The 18,646-nt window shown below is 36.8% G+C and overlaps 1 protein-coding gene across 3 annotated transcripts in view; it reads left to right on the top strand.

Moving 5' to 3' along the window:
- KLHL5 (kelch like family member 5) overlaps positions 1-18,646 on the top strand; it is a 78,536-nt gene that overhangs the window by 51,577 nt on the left and 8,313 nt on the right. For all 3 annotated transcript variants that reach the window (XM_023224538.2, XM_023224539.3, XM_023224537.1), the window contains exons 6-9: positions 1,007-1,193; positions 8,309-8,533; positions 12,625-12,787; positions 17,989-18,201. In XM_023224538.2, the coding sequence (XP_023080306.1) occupies positions 1,007-1,193; positions 8,309-8,533; positions 12,625-12,787; positions 17,989-18,201 (788 nt within the window). The remainder of the gene's footprint in view (positions 1-1,006; positions 1,194-8,308; positions 8,534-12,624; positions 12,788-17,988; positions 18,202-18,646) is intronic.

Below are 18,646 nucleotides of genomic sequence, written 5' to 3'. Positions count from 1 at the left end.
AAAAAAAAAAAAAAAAAAAAAAAAAAGAATAGATCAGAACTATACCTTTTCAGAAGACCTGGAGGAATTTTTGTGAGATATTGTTGAGTAAAGATGGTAAGATGCAGCAAAGCATATAATAAAACAATTACTAAAAGAAAAAACTAAAAATTACTACATGTATTTATATATGTTATACATATAAATGTATGAGAATTATGTAAGCAGAGGATTGCGTAAATATGAAGAAAATATGAAAGGCTGCACACCAGGTTGTTTTTATAAGGCAGGGAAGAATTGCAGGATGGGGGGTGAGGGATGGAGAACCAAGCACAAAAGGAAAAGATTTAAAAATTTTTTTTTGTTTTACTTAATTTCCAATGTGATCGTACTTTCATTTTATTTTTTAAAAGACTATCATTTTTAAAAAGACAAGGTGTAATCGTATTTGTGCTATATAAACATATAAAAATTGTATTTGTGTTATATAAATACATAAAGTTGGATTCAGTGACACAAAAGGGATTTTAATGTTTTTAGACCAATCACTGTTTGGAGTTCATTGTCCCTTGAGAAACTGGTAACTTTTGCTTTTGCAGTTGTTAGTTGGACATTGTTTAGCAAAGTTAACGCAGCATAATTAGTCAACTCCCACTTATATTATTCTTCCATTAGAATTAGTTCTGATTTTAATAGTAAAATTATTTATTTTAGAAAATCTGGAAATTATAGAAAAGTAGTAAAAAAAACTTTATTTAAAAAGCACCAGTATTCCTACTACCCAGAGATAAGCACTACAGTACTAAGATTTTAGAGGATACCATTTATGCTACTCATGTTTTGTTTTTCAGTGAAATTTAAAATGTAAATCTTGTAAATGTTGCATATTTTAGTTTAAAATATGTGCCTATGCTTGAATTTTTTAAAAATATGTAAAAATCCATTTGATAGTTATGTCATTTTTTTCTGTAAACCCTACCATTTTCTTAGTCATTCAGTATACATACCCACCACTATTCTTTTCTAGTTCCTGGCAGACATGGAAAATAATGCACTTTTTCGGGATGATATAGAATGTCAGAAACTCATTATGGAAGCAATGAAGTACCATTTATTACCAGAGAGACGACCCATGTTACAGAGTCCTCGGACAAAACCTAGGAAGTCAACTGTTGGTACATTATTTGCAGTTGGGGGAATCGATTCAACAAAAGGTATCAAATAATCTTTTATTTGGGGGAGGGAGGAACAAAGAAAAAGATATTTTAATAAGTACATATATGGCCAAAGAACTCTTTGGAGAAATGGCTGGTTGCAGGACAGGGGCAGAAAAGTACCAGATAATTGTGTAACATCCTCTAGACCAGAAAAAAGGAAGTGGTCAAAGAATGATGGAGACAGGTCAAAAGACACAGGAAACAGCTTGTAGGGGCTACTATTGTCCAAATCTGGGATAATCTGAGCTTCAAAATAAATAATAGTAAAAGATTATAACCTATGAAATCAATAAGTATCCATGGTTCCACACCTATACAAATAAACAAGGAAGAAAGGAAAGCTCTTCCTTACAGAAGAATTCCAGTGAATGAATATAGAAGGAAGGATGAGATTACAAAAGTTACCATTTAGTAACCACCAGTAACCAATTCAGTCGAGAATTATCAGTGGATGCTGAGACTAGTGGGAAAAGTTTGACAACAGGATACTTAGTCTAAAAGTGTCTCTCAGCCACATGTTTACTAGTTACAAATACACAAATAGTATATTTACAGTAGAAAAACCTGGCACACAGCACTTAAGCAAATGATCAAAGATAATGTTGACAGAAATCAGACTAAGCAGCAGCATTGTGCAGGACAGGATGCATGGAGAATTCAGCCACCCGTCTATGCCGTCCTTCCCAAGAGTGTATAACCTGAATCTAATCATGAGGAGGAAACAAATCTAAGTTGAGAGACAGTCTACAAAATAACTTATCTGCCTATAGTATTCAAAAATGTCAGTGTCATGAAATAAAAGATTCAGAAATTGTTCCAGATTATAGGAGACTAAAGAGACGTGACAGCTATTATAATGCATCATCTTGGATTTTCTTTTGCTGTAAAAGACATAACTGAGACAAATGACAAAATCCAAATACGGTCTGTAGATTAGATAATAATGTGGTATAAATGTTAATTTCAGGCGGGTACTGTGGCTCACACCTGTAATCTCAGCACTTTGGGAGGATGAGTTGGGTAGATCACTTAAGGTCAGGAGTTCAAGACCAGCATGGGCAATATGGTGAAACCCCGTCTTTACCAAAAATACAAAAAAATTAGCCCAGCACGGTGGCACACGCCTATAGTCCCAGCTACACTCGGGAAGCTGAGGCAGGAGGATCACCTGAGTCCAGGAAACAGAGGTTGCAGTGAGCCGAGATTGCGCCACTGCACTCCAGCCTGGGTGACAGAGCAAGACTCTGTCTCAAAAAAAAAAAAAAAAAAAAGTTAATTTCCAGATTTTGATTATTGTATTTTGGTCTTACAAGATAATTTCTCATTTTGAGGAAGATACACTGAGTATTAGAGGTATAATGCCATAATTTCTGCAAGTTACTGTTTTTTTTGTTTTTTGCTTTTTTGAAACAGAGTCTTGTTCATTCACCCATGCTGAAGTACAGTGATGCTATCTCAGCTCACTGCATCCTCTGCCTTCCGGGTTCAAACAGTTCTCCTCCCTCAGCCTCCTGAGTAGCTGAGACTACAGGCACATGCCACCACACATGCCTGACTAATTTTAGTATTTTTAGTAGAGATGAGGTTTCACCATCTTGGCCAGCTGTTCTCAAACTCCTGACCTCAAGTGATCTGCCTGCCTCAACCTCCCAAAACTATGGGATTACAGCTGTGAACCAGTGCACCGGGCCACAACTTACTCCTAAACAGTTCAGGAAAAAAAAATACCTACATAGCAAATACAGTAAAAAGTAAACATTTGGGAAATCTGGGTCAAAGTTATCTTAAGAATTCTTTGTACCACTCTCACAAGTTATTATTAATATTAAAAATAGGCAGGGATCATGCCTATAATCCCAGCACTTTGGGAGGCCGTGGCGGGTGGATCACTTGAGGTTGGGAGGTTGAGACCAGCCTGGCCAACATGGTGAAACCTCATCTCTACTAAAAAATACCTAAAAAAATTAACCAGGTGTGGTGGCAGGTGCCTGTAATCCCAGCTACTTGGGTGGCTGAGGCAGGAAATCGCTTGAACATGGGAGGCGGAGATTGCAGTGAGCGGAAATCATACCACTGTACCCCAGCCTGGGCAATAGAGCAAGAGTCTGTCTCAAAAAAATAATAATAATTAAAAATAATAGTAATAAACACTATGCACAGTGCTTGCTGGGTGCCAGTGTTATGCTAGAAACTTTCTGTGTATTATCCCTCAATATGCATTGATCTCCCCTTTGAACTCCTGGCACTAGCAGTCTGCAGTCTCCTGACAATCTCTGACTTCTGGCTACCTCTCTGATGTCAGCTCATTCTGTTAATACTTCTTCCCTTACTGATGCTTTTATTTCAACCCCATTGGCCTTTTCATTCATCTAACAGGCCAAACATTTTATCCATATCCAGGATATTACTTTAGCTGATGCTCTCACTGGCATGCTCTGCCCCCAGATATTGAAGTGCCTAGCAGAAATTATTCACTCAAATCTCTCAAATGACAACTTACCAAGGAGGCCTTCCATGACCATTCAATAGCAACCCCCTGACTACCACTTTCTAACCCAAATAACATATAACATAGTGCTATTTATTTGTAGATGCTTACGTTTTAGATATAGGCCTGATGACTGCATGGTACAGAAATAAATAAGATAACTGATTAGGGTTACAGTATAAATATTTCAACATTGGAAAAGATTTTCCATTGTTCAGATAATCTGCAAATACTTATTGTCATCTGTGTACCTGGAGCTGGTGCTAGCTTTTGTAGAGTCATTACTAGCACTCTCCTCCCTCTATCTTTTTCTCTCCTTTTCGAGGCTTTAACTGTTATCTCTATATTTATGTATAATACCCTCACTTTGATTTTATTCTCATATTTCCAACTTGTATGAAATATCTATTTGGTGCTCAGCTTTTTTTTTTTAATTATTATACCTTAAGTTCTAGGGTACAGGTGTACAATGTGCAGGTTTGTTACATATGTATACATGTGCCATGTTGGTGTGCTGCACCCATTAACTCGTCATTTACATTAGGTATATCTCCTAATGCTATCCCTCCCCCGTCCTTCCCACAAGGATTATAAGTCGTGCTGCTCAGCTTTTAACTCAAGCCTGGTACGTGGAAAGGCAAGGAAACTTGCCTTGGTACATGGCAAGGAAAATGTGTATCTGTCTTTTCAGCTTTCTAGGAGATGAGTTCCTGCTTCCCATCAAGGCTCATACATACAGTGAAAAATTCCCCAAGCTTGGGAAGGGAACTAGATACTAAGCACCCAAAGTAAACAATTCTCATTCTCTCTCTGTCTCTCTGAAATCTTACATTCTGGCAGTCGTCAGGTCTTTCTGCAAATGGGTCTTATATCTAATTCTTCCAAATTTCTGCTTCCATCCTTCTAATTCCAGTTAGCCTTCTGTCAGCCTACATATTTTGGTCATATTAATTTAGAGGGAATAGTATTCATTACGTTGTTAATATGTGGCAGGCATTATGCTAAGCACTTAGCCTATATTATTTCATTTCATCTTCATAACAGTTCTCTTTTTATAGATAGGGAAACTAAGATTTGGAGAACTTAAGTAACTTTCAAAAGATTACACAACTAATTAGTGATAAGATCAAGATTCAAAGAGGCATTTTGGCTTTGGAGATGATATTCTACTCCATTGACTCTTCAATGAACATGCCATTATTCTGCTCAAAAACTCCAGCAGTCTTTATTTCTTAGCACATAAGATGCAAATGCCTATTTACGACTTTCTCTAATCTGACCCTTCTGTTTGACCAACTTTATTTGTGAGTATTTTTTAATAATTAAATACTCGGACCTATCCTGTTCAAGCTATCTGCTTGGCCCTAATTTATTTCCCATCTTTATAATGAAGAGCAGTTTGCCTTAGTCGGATGGTAGTCTGACCATTGGACTCCTGGTCCCTTCATATATCTGTTTAGTACAGGGCCAAACAAATAAGCTAACACTGGCTCCAAATAGCCACTCAGAAAATGTTAGAGTATATTTGTGCTTACTTTTATAAAAGGTTAATTCTTTGGTATAAATTAGGGAAGCCCCAAGGTTTTACATAAAATTTTACAATTATTAGGCTTTTGTTAGTTTTGGATATTTGTATTTAAATATGTATATATATTTAATATATATTATATTTATATATTATATATAATACATATTATATATTATACATATGATCTATATAATATATAATAAATATAATATATATTATATAAATTATATATATTGTGTATTATATATAAATATATAATACATATAATATGCATGGTATATATTACATAATATATATCATACATATGATATATATTATATATAAATATATAATTTATATACTATATTTAACGTAATATATATTAAATATATTGTAATATATATTAAATATATCATAATATAATATAATTATTATATATTACATATAATATAATATATATTAAATTATATATGTGAGACTATGTTTCAATTTTTTTTTTTTTTTTTGAGACGGAGTCTCTCTCTGTCGCCCGGGCTGGAGTGCAGTGGCCGGATCTTGGCTCACTGCAAGCTCCGCCTCCTGGGTTCACGCCATTCTCCTGCCTCAGCCTCCCGAGTAGCTGAGACTACAGGCACCCGCCACCTCGCCCGGCTAGTTTTTTTTGTATTTTTTTAGTAGAGACGGGTTTCACCGTGTGAGCCAGGATGGTCTCGATCTCCTGACCTCGTGATTTGCCCGTCTCGGCCTCCCAAAGTGCTGGGATCACAGGCTTGAGCCACCGCGCCCGGCCTATGTTTTAATATTTTTATGTTTCAAATTAGCAAAATAACTTTTAGTTACCAATTCATGTGAATATGATACTGCTTAGTAAACTAGATCTAAAAGAAATAACTTAAAATTCAAAAGAAAAGTATTCCCTAAATATATTTGTGAAGAGAGATGATTAGCTTTTTATTTGTTGGAGGGAATTTTCTAATTTGATTTATTTGATGGCAGGAATGATATTTTAAGATCAAATTTAGAGTAATTAAATATACTATTACTATGTATGTTACTATTATAATGTAAGCATATGAGTAAAAAACCTCACTATAGCTAGAAACTATAAAGAAAAAGTATTCAAACTTTTTTTTTTTTTTTGATACGGAGTCTCACTCTGTGGCCCAGGCTGGAGTGCAGTGACCGGATCTCAGATCACTGCAAGCTCCGCCTCCCGGGTTCACGCCATTCTCCTGCCTCAGCCTCCCGAGTAGCTGCGACTACAGGTGCCCGCCACCTCGCCCAGCTAGTTTTTTATATTTTTTAGTAGAGATGGGGTTTCACCGTGTTAGCCAGGATGGTCTTGATCTCCTGACCTCGTGATCCGCCCATCTCGGCCTCCCAAAGTGCTGGGATTACAGGCTTGAGCCACCGCGCCCGGCCTCAAACATATTTTTGAATAGCTATACTATGTATAAGGGACTCTATTTGGTGCTGTGAAAAATACAGAGGTGAAGGCCGGGCAAAGTGGCTCATGCCTATAATTCCAGCACTTTGGGAGGCCAAGGCGAGAGGATCACTTGAGGCCAGGAGTTTGAGACCAGCCTAGCCAATATAGCGAAACCCTGTCTCTACTAAAAATACAAAATATTAGTTGGGAGTGATGGTACATATCTGTAATCCCAGTTTGGGAGGCTAAGGTACAAGAATTACTTGAACTTGGGAGGTGGAGGTTGTGGTGAGCGGAGATCATGCCATTGCACTCCAGCCTGGATGATAAAGCAAGACTCTGTCTCAAAAAAAAAAAAATATATATATATATATATATATATATATATATATATGCATGCATGCAGAGGTAGAAAAAGACTTGCTGTCTATCCCAAATAATTTAGAATTCTGTAGGGTAAATAAAAACTTTAACATGAGAAAATCCATGTGTATAACAAAACTATTTCTAAATTTTAGGAAATTATCAATAATACTAGTGCTCTGATGACCAAATTATAACAAATACTTTAGAATAAGTGTTAGTCATGATTATAATTCTGTAAGGTTAGCACTGCTTACTTGATGTATTAGAAGCTTAGAAGAGAGAAGAGGGTTCTAGTTGAACTCTTCACAATTGGGGGTTAGGTTTTTTTTTAGAGGGCTTTTTTTTTGTTTGTTTTTAAACATCCGCTCATCTTAACTCATAAAGAGAACAAAGGAGTCCTGGAATCTTCCAATTCTTAAAAAAAAAGGAAGGAAAACATAGATGCCTTCAGGCAGCAACTTCCTGAACTCCTTACCCTCACAGTTTCCAAAGTACCTGATCTGTACTTACCCTGTCCTTGCTTATTGCAGTAGAATATGTTCCCCTCCTCCTGTGAAAGCCAGCTCTTCTGCCTGTGCCCTGGGTACTGTGCTTTCCTGCCTCCCCACGAACCATAATGAACATCGTTCCTTATGTTCATCCTGATCCCTTTCATCTCCTGTATTTTTAGCTGCTTTCCTCTCAACCAGATCCTTTTCATTCACGTTTAAGCAAACTCTTAAGTTTTCAAATTTTAAAAGCAAAACAAAACAAAACCTTCCTCAACTCTTCTAGTAATTTCTACCTTTCCTTACTTTGATAGCCAGACTTCTCAGAAGAATCTTCTACGCTCACTGTCTGTGTTTCCTCACCTCCCAGTCACGTCTCAACCACTCAATAAGGAACCTCCCCCTGAAGTCATCAATGACCTCCATGTAGCTAAATCCAGTAATACTTCTTAGTCTTCATCTTATTTGATCCTTTCAGTGGGATACTGTATAGCAGACCTACTGCTATAAACTTTCTTCCTTTGGCTTCCATGACACTTAACTGAGCCTCTGCTTTTTTTCCCTCCACTTCTGGGTGTTGTTTCTCACCCTCCTTTGACAGATAATCCTTGTCCATTTGACCTTTTCTTACTGGGGCCTGTGTGTGCCCTGGAGAATAGTAAGAGTCGAGGACACAGAGTTAGGCAGAGGCTAGATCATGCAGGACCTTCATGAAATATAATAAAATTATTATTCTCAATGCTAATAAGATTATATTTTTGTATCTGTAATTTCATAAAATTACCAATTACGGTATAATTTTTATTTATATAACTTCTGTATATTACTATGAAGGAGCAACAAGCATTGAAAAGTATGATCTCCGTACAAATATGTGGACTCCAGTAGCAAATATGAATGGGAGGAGACTACAGTTTGGTGTTGCAGTGCTAGATGACAAACTGTATGTGGTTGGAGGAAGAGATGGACTGAAGACTTTGAATACGGTAGAGTGCTACAACCCCAAAACAAAAACTTGGAGTGTGATGCCACCTATGTCCACACATAGACATGGCCTTGGTAAGTATAACTGTGCAGATTCACTCAAAATATCACATAGCTCGCACAGCACGTTTACATTCTGTACCAGGCAGAAGACCCGTGTGGCAGCCACTGCATCAGCAGTAGTCACCAAGCATTCCTCACATGCTGCAATAAAGAACTTGATAGGTCATCATAAAAGATGAGGCCGGATGCAGTGGCTCACGCCTATAATCCCGGCAATTTGGGAGGCCAAAGCAGGAGGATTGCTTGAGCCTAGGAGTTCAAGACCGTCCTGGGCAACTTAGAAAAAAACAGTCTCTACAAAAAATTTTAAAATTAGCTGGGAAAAAAAAATTTTAATTAAAAAATTAGGTGGCTTGGGCCTGTAGTCCCAGCTACTCAGGAGACTGAGGAGGGAGAATCATTTAAGCCTGGGAGGTCAAGGTTGCAGTGAGCTGTGATCGTGCCACTGCACTCCAGCCTGGGCAGCAGATCTATCTCAAAAACAAAAACAAAAACAAAAAAAGATCAATACCAGTGAAGGGATGGTTGAGTTTAGATAGTATGGTTTATACAATACTCAGTTTATTAATACTGACCACCAGAGCAGAGGCTTCCGCTAAATAACAGTAGACAGTAATGAAAACTCTCCAGGGATGAAGATTGAAATGGGTATGGTGGTGGATACAGTAAGAGATCAAAGAGACATAGATTTCCACTAGTTGTAATTAGTTCTCAATGCAAGATCATCTTAAGTTTGAAGTTTGATAAGGAAATAAAACCAGAGGGTTAAGGCAAAGACAGAGAGAAGGAGCTTAAAATTAACTATATGAAATTTAACAAAGTAAACTTGTAAAACATGACTCTTGAGTCCATAAAATCAACTATTATATAGGCACAGACTGGGAAAATGTGAGTTGAGCATGAATGAGACTTAGAAATTTGGGTTGACCATAAAATCCAGGGTAGAATGAGTCAACTGCGTGCTTCCCCTCCCCTACCATGGGGAAGAAAATGTAATTCTAACACAGGCTAAATCCTTATGGATATAGTACATAGAATGTGATTGCTCATAGTCCAGCTATTCTGTGCAAATGACACTGTGCATTGAATACTGTCAGTAGTTCTAGGTGCCATACAGAAGACTTTACTGAACTGCAGCAAGTTGAAAGGAAAATGATCACATAGCTCAAAACTGTCTTCTTTAAGCCCTAATTTAAAAGTTTTGTGTCATTCAACACAGCAATGTTCTTACTAAATTACCTTATAATTAAATAACTGTTACAAATTTGAACTTATAAAGTAACCTTTTTTTTTTTTTTTTGAGACAGAGACTCGTTCTGTTGCCAGGCTGAAGTGCAGTGGCGCAATTTCGGCTCACTGCAACTTCCGCCTCCTGGGTTCAAGTGATTTCCCTGCCTCAGCCTCCCTAGTAGTTGGGACTACAGGCGCGTGCCACCATGCCCAGTTCATTTTTGTATTTCCACCAGTAGAGACGGGTTTCACCATGTTGGCCAGGATGGTCTCAATCTCTTGACCTCTTAATCCACCCACCTCAGCCTCCCAAAGTATTGGGATTACAGGCGTGAGCCGCCACACCTGGCCTAAAATAATCTTTTATTTAAGAAACATTCCTTTTATCTCTTCATATGTGAGAATTTTATGGACATTTCATTCAAAAAAAGAGTTCTGCTAAATTTTTTTTTTTTTTTTTTTTTGAGACAGATTCTTGCTCTGTCACCTAGGCTGGAATGCAGTGGTACATTTTTGGCTCACTGCAACCACTTCCTCCTGGGCTTAAGCAGTCCTCCCACCTCAGCTTGTCTAGTAGCTGGAACTACAGGCATGCACTATCACACCTGGCTAATTTTTGTATTTTTGGTGGAGACAGGGTTTCACCATGTTGCCAGGCTGGTCTGGAACTCCTGGGCTCAAGCAGTCTGCCTGCTTCAGCCTCTGAAAGTGCTAGAATTACACTTGTGAGCTACCACACCAGGCTTAAAATTTCTTTTCAAAGCCATTTTTTAATGGGTTGAATTAGGTGAACCCCTTTTCTGCCCCCTTTGACATATTACGCATTTTACATATATACATATATACATGTATATATGTAAAATTAGAGATATACATGTATCATAAACATGTATATACAGTATGTGTATATATTATACATGTATATTTTGATATGTGTATATTTTTGTTTATACATATATACACATATAAAATGTGTATATGCACATATAAGCATATAAATAACATGTATGAATATTTATATACACATATATGTGTGTATATATGCGTACACACACACACACATATAAAATCTCCAAAAGCTAGTACTGGTGGGGTACAATATGTAATAAATGCGTGGAATAATATGTTGATTTGGGTCATGCATGAATGATGAATATTTTTCTTATCTGGCTGTGATTTCACAAATTAAAATATATCTGTAATACAGGGGTTCTTTTGGCCCCCAAGTGAGACATTTTATCTCACCTGGTTATGATCATGTCGCACCTCTTCTCAAATCCCTCTACCTTAAAGCCATCTCAAAGCCATCATGGAGACTGTTCTCCATCTCATTCAGAATAAGATCCAAAGTCCTTACAAGAGATAAGATCAGAGTCCTTATCTGCAGTCTGTGACTGCCCTGCATGATCTGGCTCTACACTCTCCCTCATCTCTTATTTTTTCCCTCTCACTCACCCTGCCTAGCCAGACTGGCCACCTTGTTGTCCCTCAGACACAGTGAGCATACCTCAGGACCTTTGCACGTGCCATTTCCTCTACCTCACCTTCTCTTCCCCCAGCTATCTCCAAATCTGGTTTCCCAACTTCATTCACATTCTTGCTTAAATGTTACCTTACCAGAAAGGTCTCCCCTGACCCTCTCTATCCTTTTACTCTGCACCACTTTTTAAATTAGCAATTGTTATTAACTAAAATATATTTTATGTCTGTTTCCTGACTATAAGATTTATGAGGGCACAGCCCTTACCTGTTATATTCTATTGAGTGCCCGGTACTTAGTAGACATGCAGAAGATATTTGTTGAATAAATTAACAAATGAATCTAGCTCAGCTCCCTGCTGATGAATCATACCAATAGATTATGGTATCAAATCTAACTATAGTAAAATCTCATGAATCTGAATTAATAGGGGAGAAGGTATAAAAATACTTTTCCAAATATATCTTAAATCCAAATTGTTGAAAAATGTTTTAAATAGTAGCATTGTATGCATCTGGTGCAGTTTTAAAATAATTTTCCACCGTTGTACCTGAAAATATTGCCTCTAAAATTTTTAATTTTTTTTAGAGACAGGGTCTCACTCTGTCATCCAGGCTGGAGGTGTGATCATAGGTACATCCTGAAACTCCTGAGTTCAGGGGATCCTTCACCTTAGCTAGGACTATAGGTAATGCCACCATGCTTGGCTAATTTTAACAAAAAAATTTCATAGAGATGGCAGCCTTCCTGTGTTGCCCAGGCTAATCTCACAGAGATCCTTCCACCTTGGCCTCTCAGAGCTCTGGGATTACAGGCTTGAGCCACCTCGCCCAGCCTCTAGAACTTTTTTTTTTGAGACAGAGTCTCACTCTGTTGCCCAGGCTGGAGTGCAGTGGTGCGATCTTGGCTCACTGCAACCTCCGCCCCCAGGGCTCAAGCAGTCCTCCTGCCTCAGCCTTCCAAGTAGCTGGGATTACAGGCACCTGCCAGCATGCCCAGCTAATATTTGTATTTTTAGTAGAGAAGGGATTTCGCCATATTGGCCAGGCCGGTCTCGAACTCCTGACCTCAAGTGATCCTCCCACCTTGGACTCCCAAACCACTGAGATTACAGGCATGAGTTACCACGCCCAGCCAATCTCTAGAACTTTTAAGACCAGAACGCCCATGCTATTTCAACCCCCCACCCACCCACCCACCCACCGACCTACCCACCCACCCACCGACCTACCCACCCACCGACCTACTAAGAACACTGAGGACACATGTCTACATCATAAATGTTTACTCAGTTCCATTTGTATGTTTAAGGCTTATTGTACTTATACTTCAATTAAAATGTGATTTTTAAGACGGCAGCCAACCTAAGTCGTTGTTTCCTGTCTCCTCATAGGTGTGGCTGTACTAGAAGGTCCCATGTATGCCGTAGGAGGACATGATGGCTGGAGCTATCTGAACACAGTAGAAAGATGGGACCCTCAGGCTCGCCAGTGGAATTTTGTTGCCACTATGTCTACCCCCAGGAGTACAGTAGGTGTGGCAGTGCTAAGTGGAAAGTAAGGAAATACTTAAAGTTCTATTTAAAATGCAATACACCAAATTTATTAAGCTATATCATTTATAATTTAAAGATATACATAAATACAGTGATTTGAAGAGACTTTTAAGACAATGTCTCTTTCTATAATAGTTGTAAATATAAACAGTTGATTGTTAAGCTAGGCTTTCATTTGAATATGCAGATACTGTACATTTCTAGTTATCATTTTGAGTGAAGACATTTTCTATTAACGTTCAATATTAATAAGTTGTACTGTAAAAATCTGGTATATCTATATTCAAATATTTTATTTAATATACTTTAAAAGTATATTATCTGTATTATGTTTAAAAGCATATATGGTCTTTTAAAAGTAGTGTAGTCTCTCTCAGTATTTATCTAAAAATTCCTTCTGTCATTTCTACTGATTTATCTTGACTTTCACCTCTTTTCTTTCTTATCTTGGAAAACTGGTGAAAACTAGAATGGATTTATAAAGAGGTGCTCTCTTGCTTCTTGTCTGCTCTGAATAAATAAATATAGGTAGAGCCATCACTAATAGCTCTGTTACTCGGAAAGTAAATATGTGTCTTTTTTCAGTCCTTTCTTCTTCCATAAAATGAAGCCGTCTGTAGTTGTTAAAGAAGAGTTATTTGTAGGGTACCTTTTGCTCATTTAGAATGCTTTATCATTGTTTCCAGAAAAATAAATGAATCAAGGTTAAAATAGAATTAAAATTATTTATAGAATTTTGTTATTGATTATTATAAGAAAAATGAAAATTAGTGAAATGTTTTATATTTTAGGACCTAAGATCTTGTTTCTTCAGGACCCATCAGTTATGTTCTACTTTTTGATACTTTTTTTAAGCACTATTACATGTGATAAGATGGATAAATGGAAATCACTTTTTAGATGTTTTTGATCTCCATGCCCCTCCCCTCATATATTTTAGCTAAAGAAATCACTTCAAAATTCATCACTACATATCTTTCTAAACTCTTTGATAAGAGTCAGCCATTAAATAATCTAGTAAATGAGAGAAAAAGAAAATGAAACAGTATCTTCTCGGTTTTGACCCTTTGGTTTAAACCTTTGGGATTGATTCATTGGATTAATTTTTGTTCAGCAGCATATTTCTTAGCCTTTATTTCTAATAGAGGACAAAACAATAATTGCCTTCTCTGAAACCTGATTTCCGGACCTACAGTAGCTTAGCTTTCTAGGCATAGAAACATCTTACTTTCTTACCTTTTCTTGCCCTCTAATGAGAAATATTTCAATCCTTAACCCACCTAAAGTACAGTTAATTGAATATAATTCAGAGACAACCTAATTAATCATATCAGAAGGTAAGGATCTCTAATCTACTAACTATTAAGAAATTTGATTTTGAAAGTATAGTATAAAGAATCTGGAATAAGTAGAAAGTATGCGGTTGGTTGAAAGAAACTAACGATGCATCTTATCATTGCTTTGTGGTTTAGAACAAATCATTTCTCTGTGCCTCAATTTTTTTATTCTGTAAAATGAAGAGCTTTGATTTTTGTGGGTTTTGTTATTTTAACTTATTACTTTTTTTTTATTTATTTTGAGAGAGAGTCTCACTTTGTCTCCCAGGCTGGAGTACAGTGGCACGATCTCAGCACACTACAGCCTCCTCCACCTCCCAGGTTCAAGCGATTCTCCTGCCTCAGCCTCCCAAGTAGCTAGGACTACAGGTGTGTACCACCACATCCAGCTAATTTTGGTATTTTTGATAGAGACGGGGTTTCGCCATGTTGACCAGGCTGGTCTCAAACTCCTGACCTCAGGTGATCCACCCACCTTGGCCTCCCAAAGTGCTAGGATTACAGGCATGAGCCACTGCACCTGGCCTATTTTAACTTACTTATAATTTCTTTCTCTTTTCTTTTTTTTTTTTTTGGTGGGGGGTGGTGGGGGAGTAGACAGAGTCTCGCTCTGTCTCCCAGGCTAGAGGGCAGTGGGCAATCTCAGCTCCTCCTGGGTTCCAGTGATTCTTCTGGCTCAGCCTCCCAAGTATCTGGGATTATAGGCACCCGCCACCATTCCCAGCTAATTTTTGTATTCTTGACAGGGTTTTACCATGTCAGCCAGGCTGGTCTCGAATTCCTGACCTCAAGTGATCAGCCCACCTTGTCCTCCCAAATCTTAAAATTTTTAAGGTGTTAACATTTTTCTTCCTACCATGTTTGACAGAAAGAAACCTTAATTAGACTTCCAGTTGCTCAGGCTACCTTTAAGCCACTGGCTGGCAAATATTTTTAGCAGTTAAATCTCTCTTTCAAATGAAATCTTAAAAATACCTCAATATTTAAAAGGCAAATGGAAGTTCAAGTTTATTTTAAGCTTACTTAAAATGTATCACAAGTTCAAGCTTACCATATTTACTTATTATAAAAATCTGTGAAGAAGAGTAAGTGCTGAAGAACAGAAGAATAAATTTTAAAGAACACTCAGCTTATGTCTGTGTCTTGTCTTGATTGTCTAATATGAGGAAAATCTTGATTCACAGATAAGAGGCTGAAATGGTAACAGTTATTTTAACTACTAGAGTAATTTAATTGGAATTTCAGGAAATTCTTCAGTTAAATTGCCCAAACAGTTTGAAAGTAGTAATAAATCTTTTTTCTAAGTTGAATCTCAAACAGTATCTGCCAACTACTTGCATTCCTTTTACTTTTGAGACAGGGTCTAGCTCTGTTGCCCAGGCTGGAGTGCAGTGACACGATCACAGCTCACTGCAGCCTCAACCTCCCTCCTAGGCCCAAGCTATCCTCACACCTCAGCCTCCTGAGTAGCTGGGACTAGAGGCGTACACCATCATGCCTGGCTAATTTTTAAAAAATGATATTTTGTAGAGATGGGATCTCACTGTGCTGCCCGGGTTGGTCTCAAATACCTGGGCCCAAGTAATTCTTCCCATCCTGGCCTCCCAATGTGCTGGGATTACAGGTGTGAGCCACCATGCCCAGCCTACTTGCATTTTTGATCATAATTTTAAAAGTCAGGCAAGACCTAAATCTTATTATTAAGAATATATAGGTTGTACAATACTTTCACAAGTTGACATAATATTTCTCTTTTTATTATGATAGACACTATCATGGGGAAGAGAGATGAGTTCTGAGTCTTACATGACATTTAATTGAGCCAGGTGATATTTTTGAAAATTAAAAATAATTTTTAAAATTTGAAATTCAAATGAACCATTTTTAGACTCCCTCAATTTCTTCATAGAATCCTATTCTTAGAACACAGTTTGAAAATTATTGCTTGAGATAATGATTATTTAGCAACTGTTACCTATTGATTTTAACCCTTAATATTAGCTGAATATAAACATTGTTTGTACACTTAAGATCTCCTATAAGTGCTATTTTCTACAAGAACACAGAGACAATTAATTTTTCTCTGTAAATGTTTACACCATGATTATCATGTACTAGGCAGTGTTCAAAGTACTTTAAATTTAATTATCAAGAATCCTATGAGGCAGGGTTTATAGATGATGAAATTTAGATGGAGGTTAAACAACTTGTCCATAGTCACAACTAGTAAGTGGTAGAACCAGAATTGTCTGGTTCCAGAGTTCATGCTCTTAATCATTGTACTGTACCATTCTTTACAATTAAGACCCACGAGTCCACTGTTCAAGAGGGCAAGAGGCTTTAAAGCCTATTGTGTGTGGGTATGTGTGGGTGTGCACACGTGTGCACACACACATGCATGTGTGAATTATTTTAAATTACTGATCCTCCCTAATTGTTGAAGGCTTCTTATGTTCTGTGATCCATATTTAGATAAGATAAGAATAATATTAAGAGCTAGAACATAAGTTACTAATAGATAAAAGTTTTTAACAGATAAAAGTTTTAAGATAAATTTTAATAGATGTTTCAAATAAATTTCAATTTCAATACTATTAATATAGTTTAAGTTTAGAACAAGATATTGCTACAACCATATGTTGCTGTTTAAGATATGGTCATCTTATTATTTAAGAAACAGTTTCAGTGACATAGTGGCATACCTTAATTAGGAAATCTGTGGTTAAATATATAGATTTACCTAAATATAAATACCTAGAGTTTTAATTGGCAGAAATTTGGGATAATTAAAATATTATTTCTTGAGAAATGATAAAAACAGTTAAGTATTAACTAACATTTGTAAATTCAAAATGTATAATCTTTTTGATGAGCAACAAAGTAAATTTACTCTTTTAAAAAACTAGTAGAAAAAATATTTATAGAGAGCTTCCCAAATGAATAGTAAATACAAGAAGATTTTTGCTTAACAAGAAATATTGTGTTCAAATATTTAAAATATTTTACAAACGTTTTAGGTTCAGAGTAAAGACTATTTCAAATTAGTGCAGTGTATTGATTGATAATGAATTTAAATTGATCTACTAGGTAACATTTAGGTCATTCACGTGATAACCTATATCCTTTTCTGCAGTAATTTAAATTAATGAAGGATCATTGTTCATATGTAACAAATGTTACTTTTTATGCCATTGTTTCAAGCTATATTTTTATTCTCCTATTTCACTATTACAAGTACATTCTACATGACTGTGTTGACTGTCCAACTGTTTGTTCATCATTAATAAAACTATGTGTCCCGATTCTGCTTCTTACTGGGTGACCCTGTGCAAGTCTCTTACTCTCCGTGAACCCTTGTTTCTTTACCTGTGAAATAGGGATTCAAACAGTTTCTCATATCACTGTGATGATTAAATTAGTACATATAAAGTCCCTAACCTATGGTAGGTGCTCAGAGAAGGTTAGTTTCCTTCCTTGATAATAAAGTCTTAACTATTAAAAAAAATAAGCCATGGTATATTTATACACCATATTTTGTCTATTCTAAGACACACATTTTAACACCTCTAGAATTTCAGTGCATATTACAATCAATGGTGACTTGTCAAAGAGATGGCAGTGGCGAAATAGTTGTCATTGCCTTCATGTGCAGTTTGTTTTCCTTTTCATGTTTATACAGAGTGATATAAGATACTTACATGTGTCATTTCAAACACAGCATATCTTCTTTAATGACACACACATTGACAGTGTGTTTTATAACTGATGGCACCTTAAATTCAATGAAATAACATAAGAAGAGCCTCTTTGTTCTAAGCATAATGGCACAATGTCTTATTTATCATTTCATTTATTCTTTTTACAGACTTTATGCAGTTGGTGGTCGTGATGGAAGCTCTTGTCTCAAATCAGTAGAATGTTTTGATCCTCATACTAATAAGTGGACACTGTGTGCACAGATGTCAAAAAGGAGAGGTGGCGTAGGAGTGACGACTTGGAACGGACTGCTGTATGCTATAGGGGGGCATGACGCTCCCGCATCCAACTTGACTTCCAGACTCTCCGACTGTGTGGAGAGGTAATTTCCTGCGAAGAAAAACTAGGAACAAAATATATATATATATATATAAGTCTCTGATACTTATGTCTATTTGGAGAACATGTTGGAGAACTGGAAGGGAAAGTCGGCATTCAAAAATGCAAAGCAGCTTCACTTTATAACAGCCTGCTCTCACAGGAACTGATACTTCCAGAAAAATAAGTTTGTACTGAGCATGCACTACACACAAGGCAATTTTACTTTATATGGGATATTGGACCTAATAAGAAGAGGAGCTTGATGAATTTTAGGTAGAATGACTTAAGGGCCGTAGGCTAAATAAAAAGCGAAAAGGATAGGGACATTTCTGTGTGTTTTAATATAAAAAAAAAACTAATAATAAGGCTTACAAACTTAAGTCATCCCAACTGGCCTCGCAAAACTCAAGTGTGGTGCCAGGTAGAGAGCCGAAGAGCAGTGGGAA

Source organism: Piliocolobus tephrosceles, chromosome 3 (assembly GCF_002776525.5).
Source record: "Piliocolobus tephrosceles isolate RC106 chromosome 3, ASM277652v3, whole genome shotgun sequence".
Classification (NCBI taxonomy): Eukaryota; Metazoa; Chordata; class Mammalia; order Primates; family Cercopithecidae; genus Piliocolobus; species Piliocolobus tephrosceles.
This window is presented reverse-complemented; position numbering and strand designations above follow the sequence as displayed.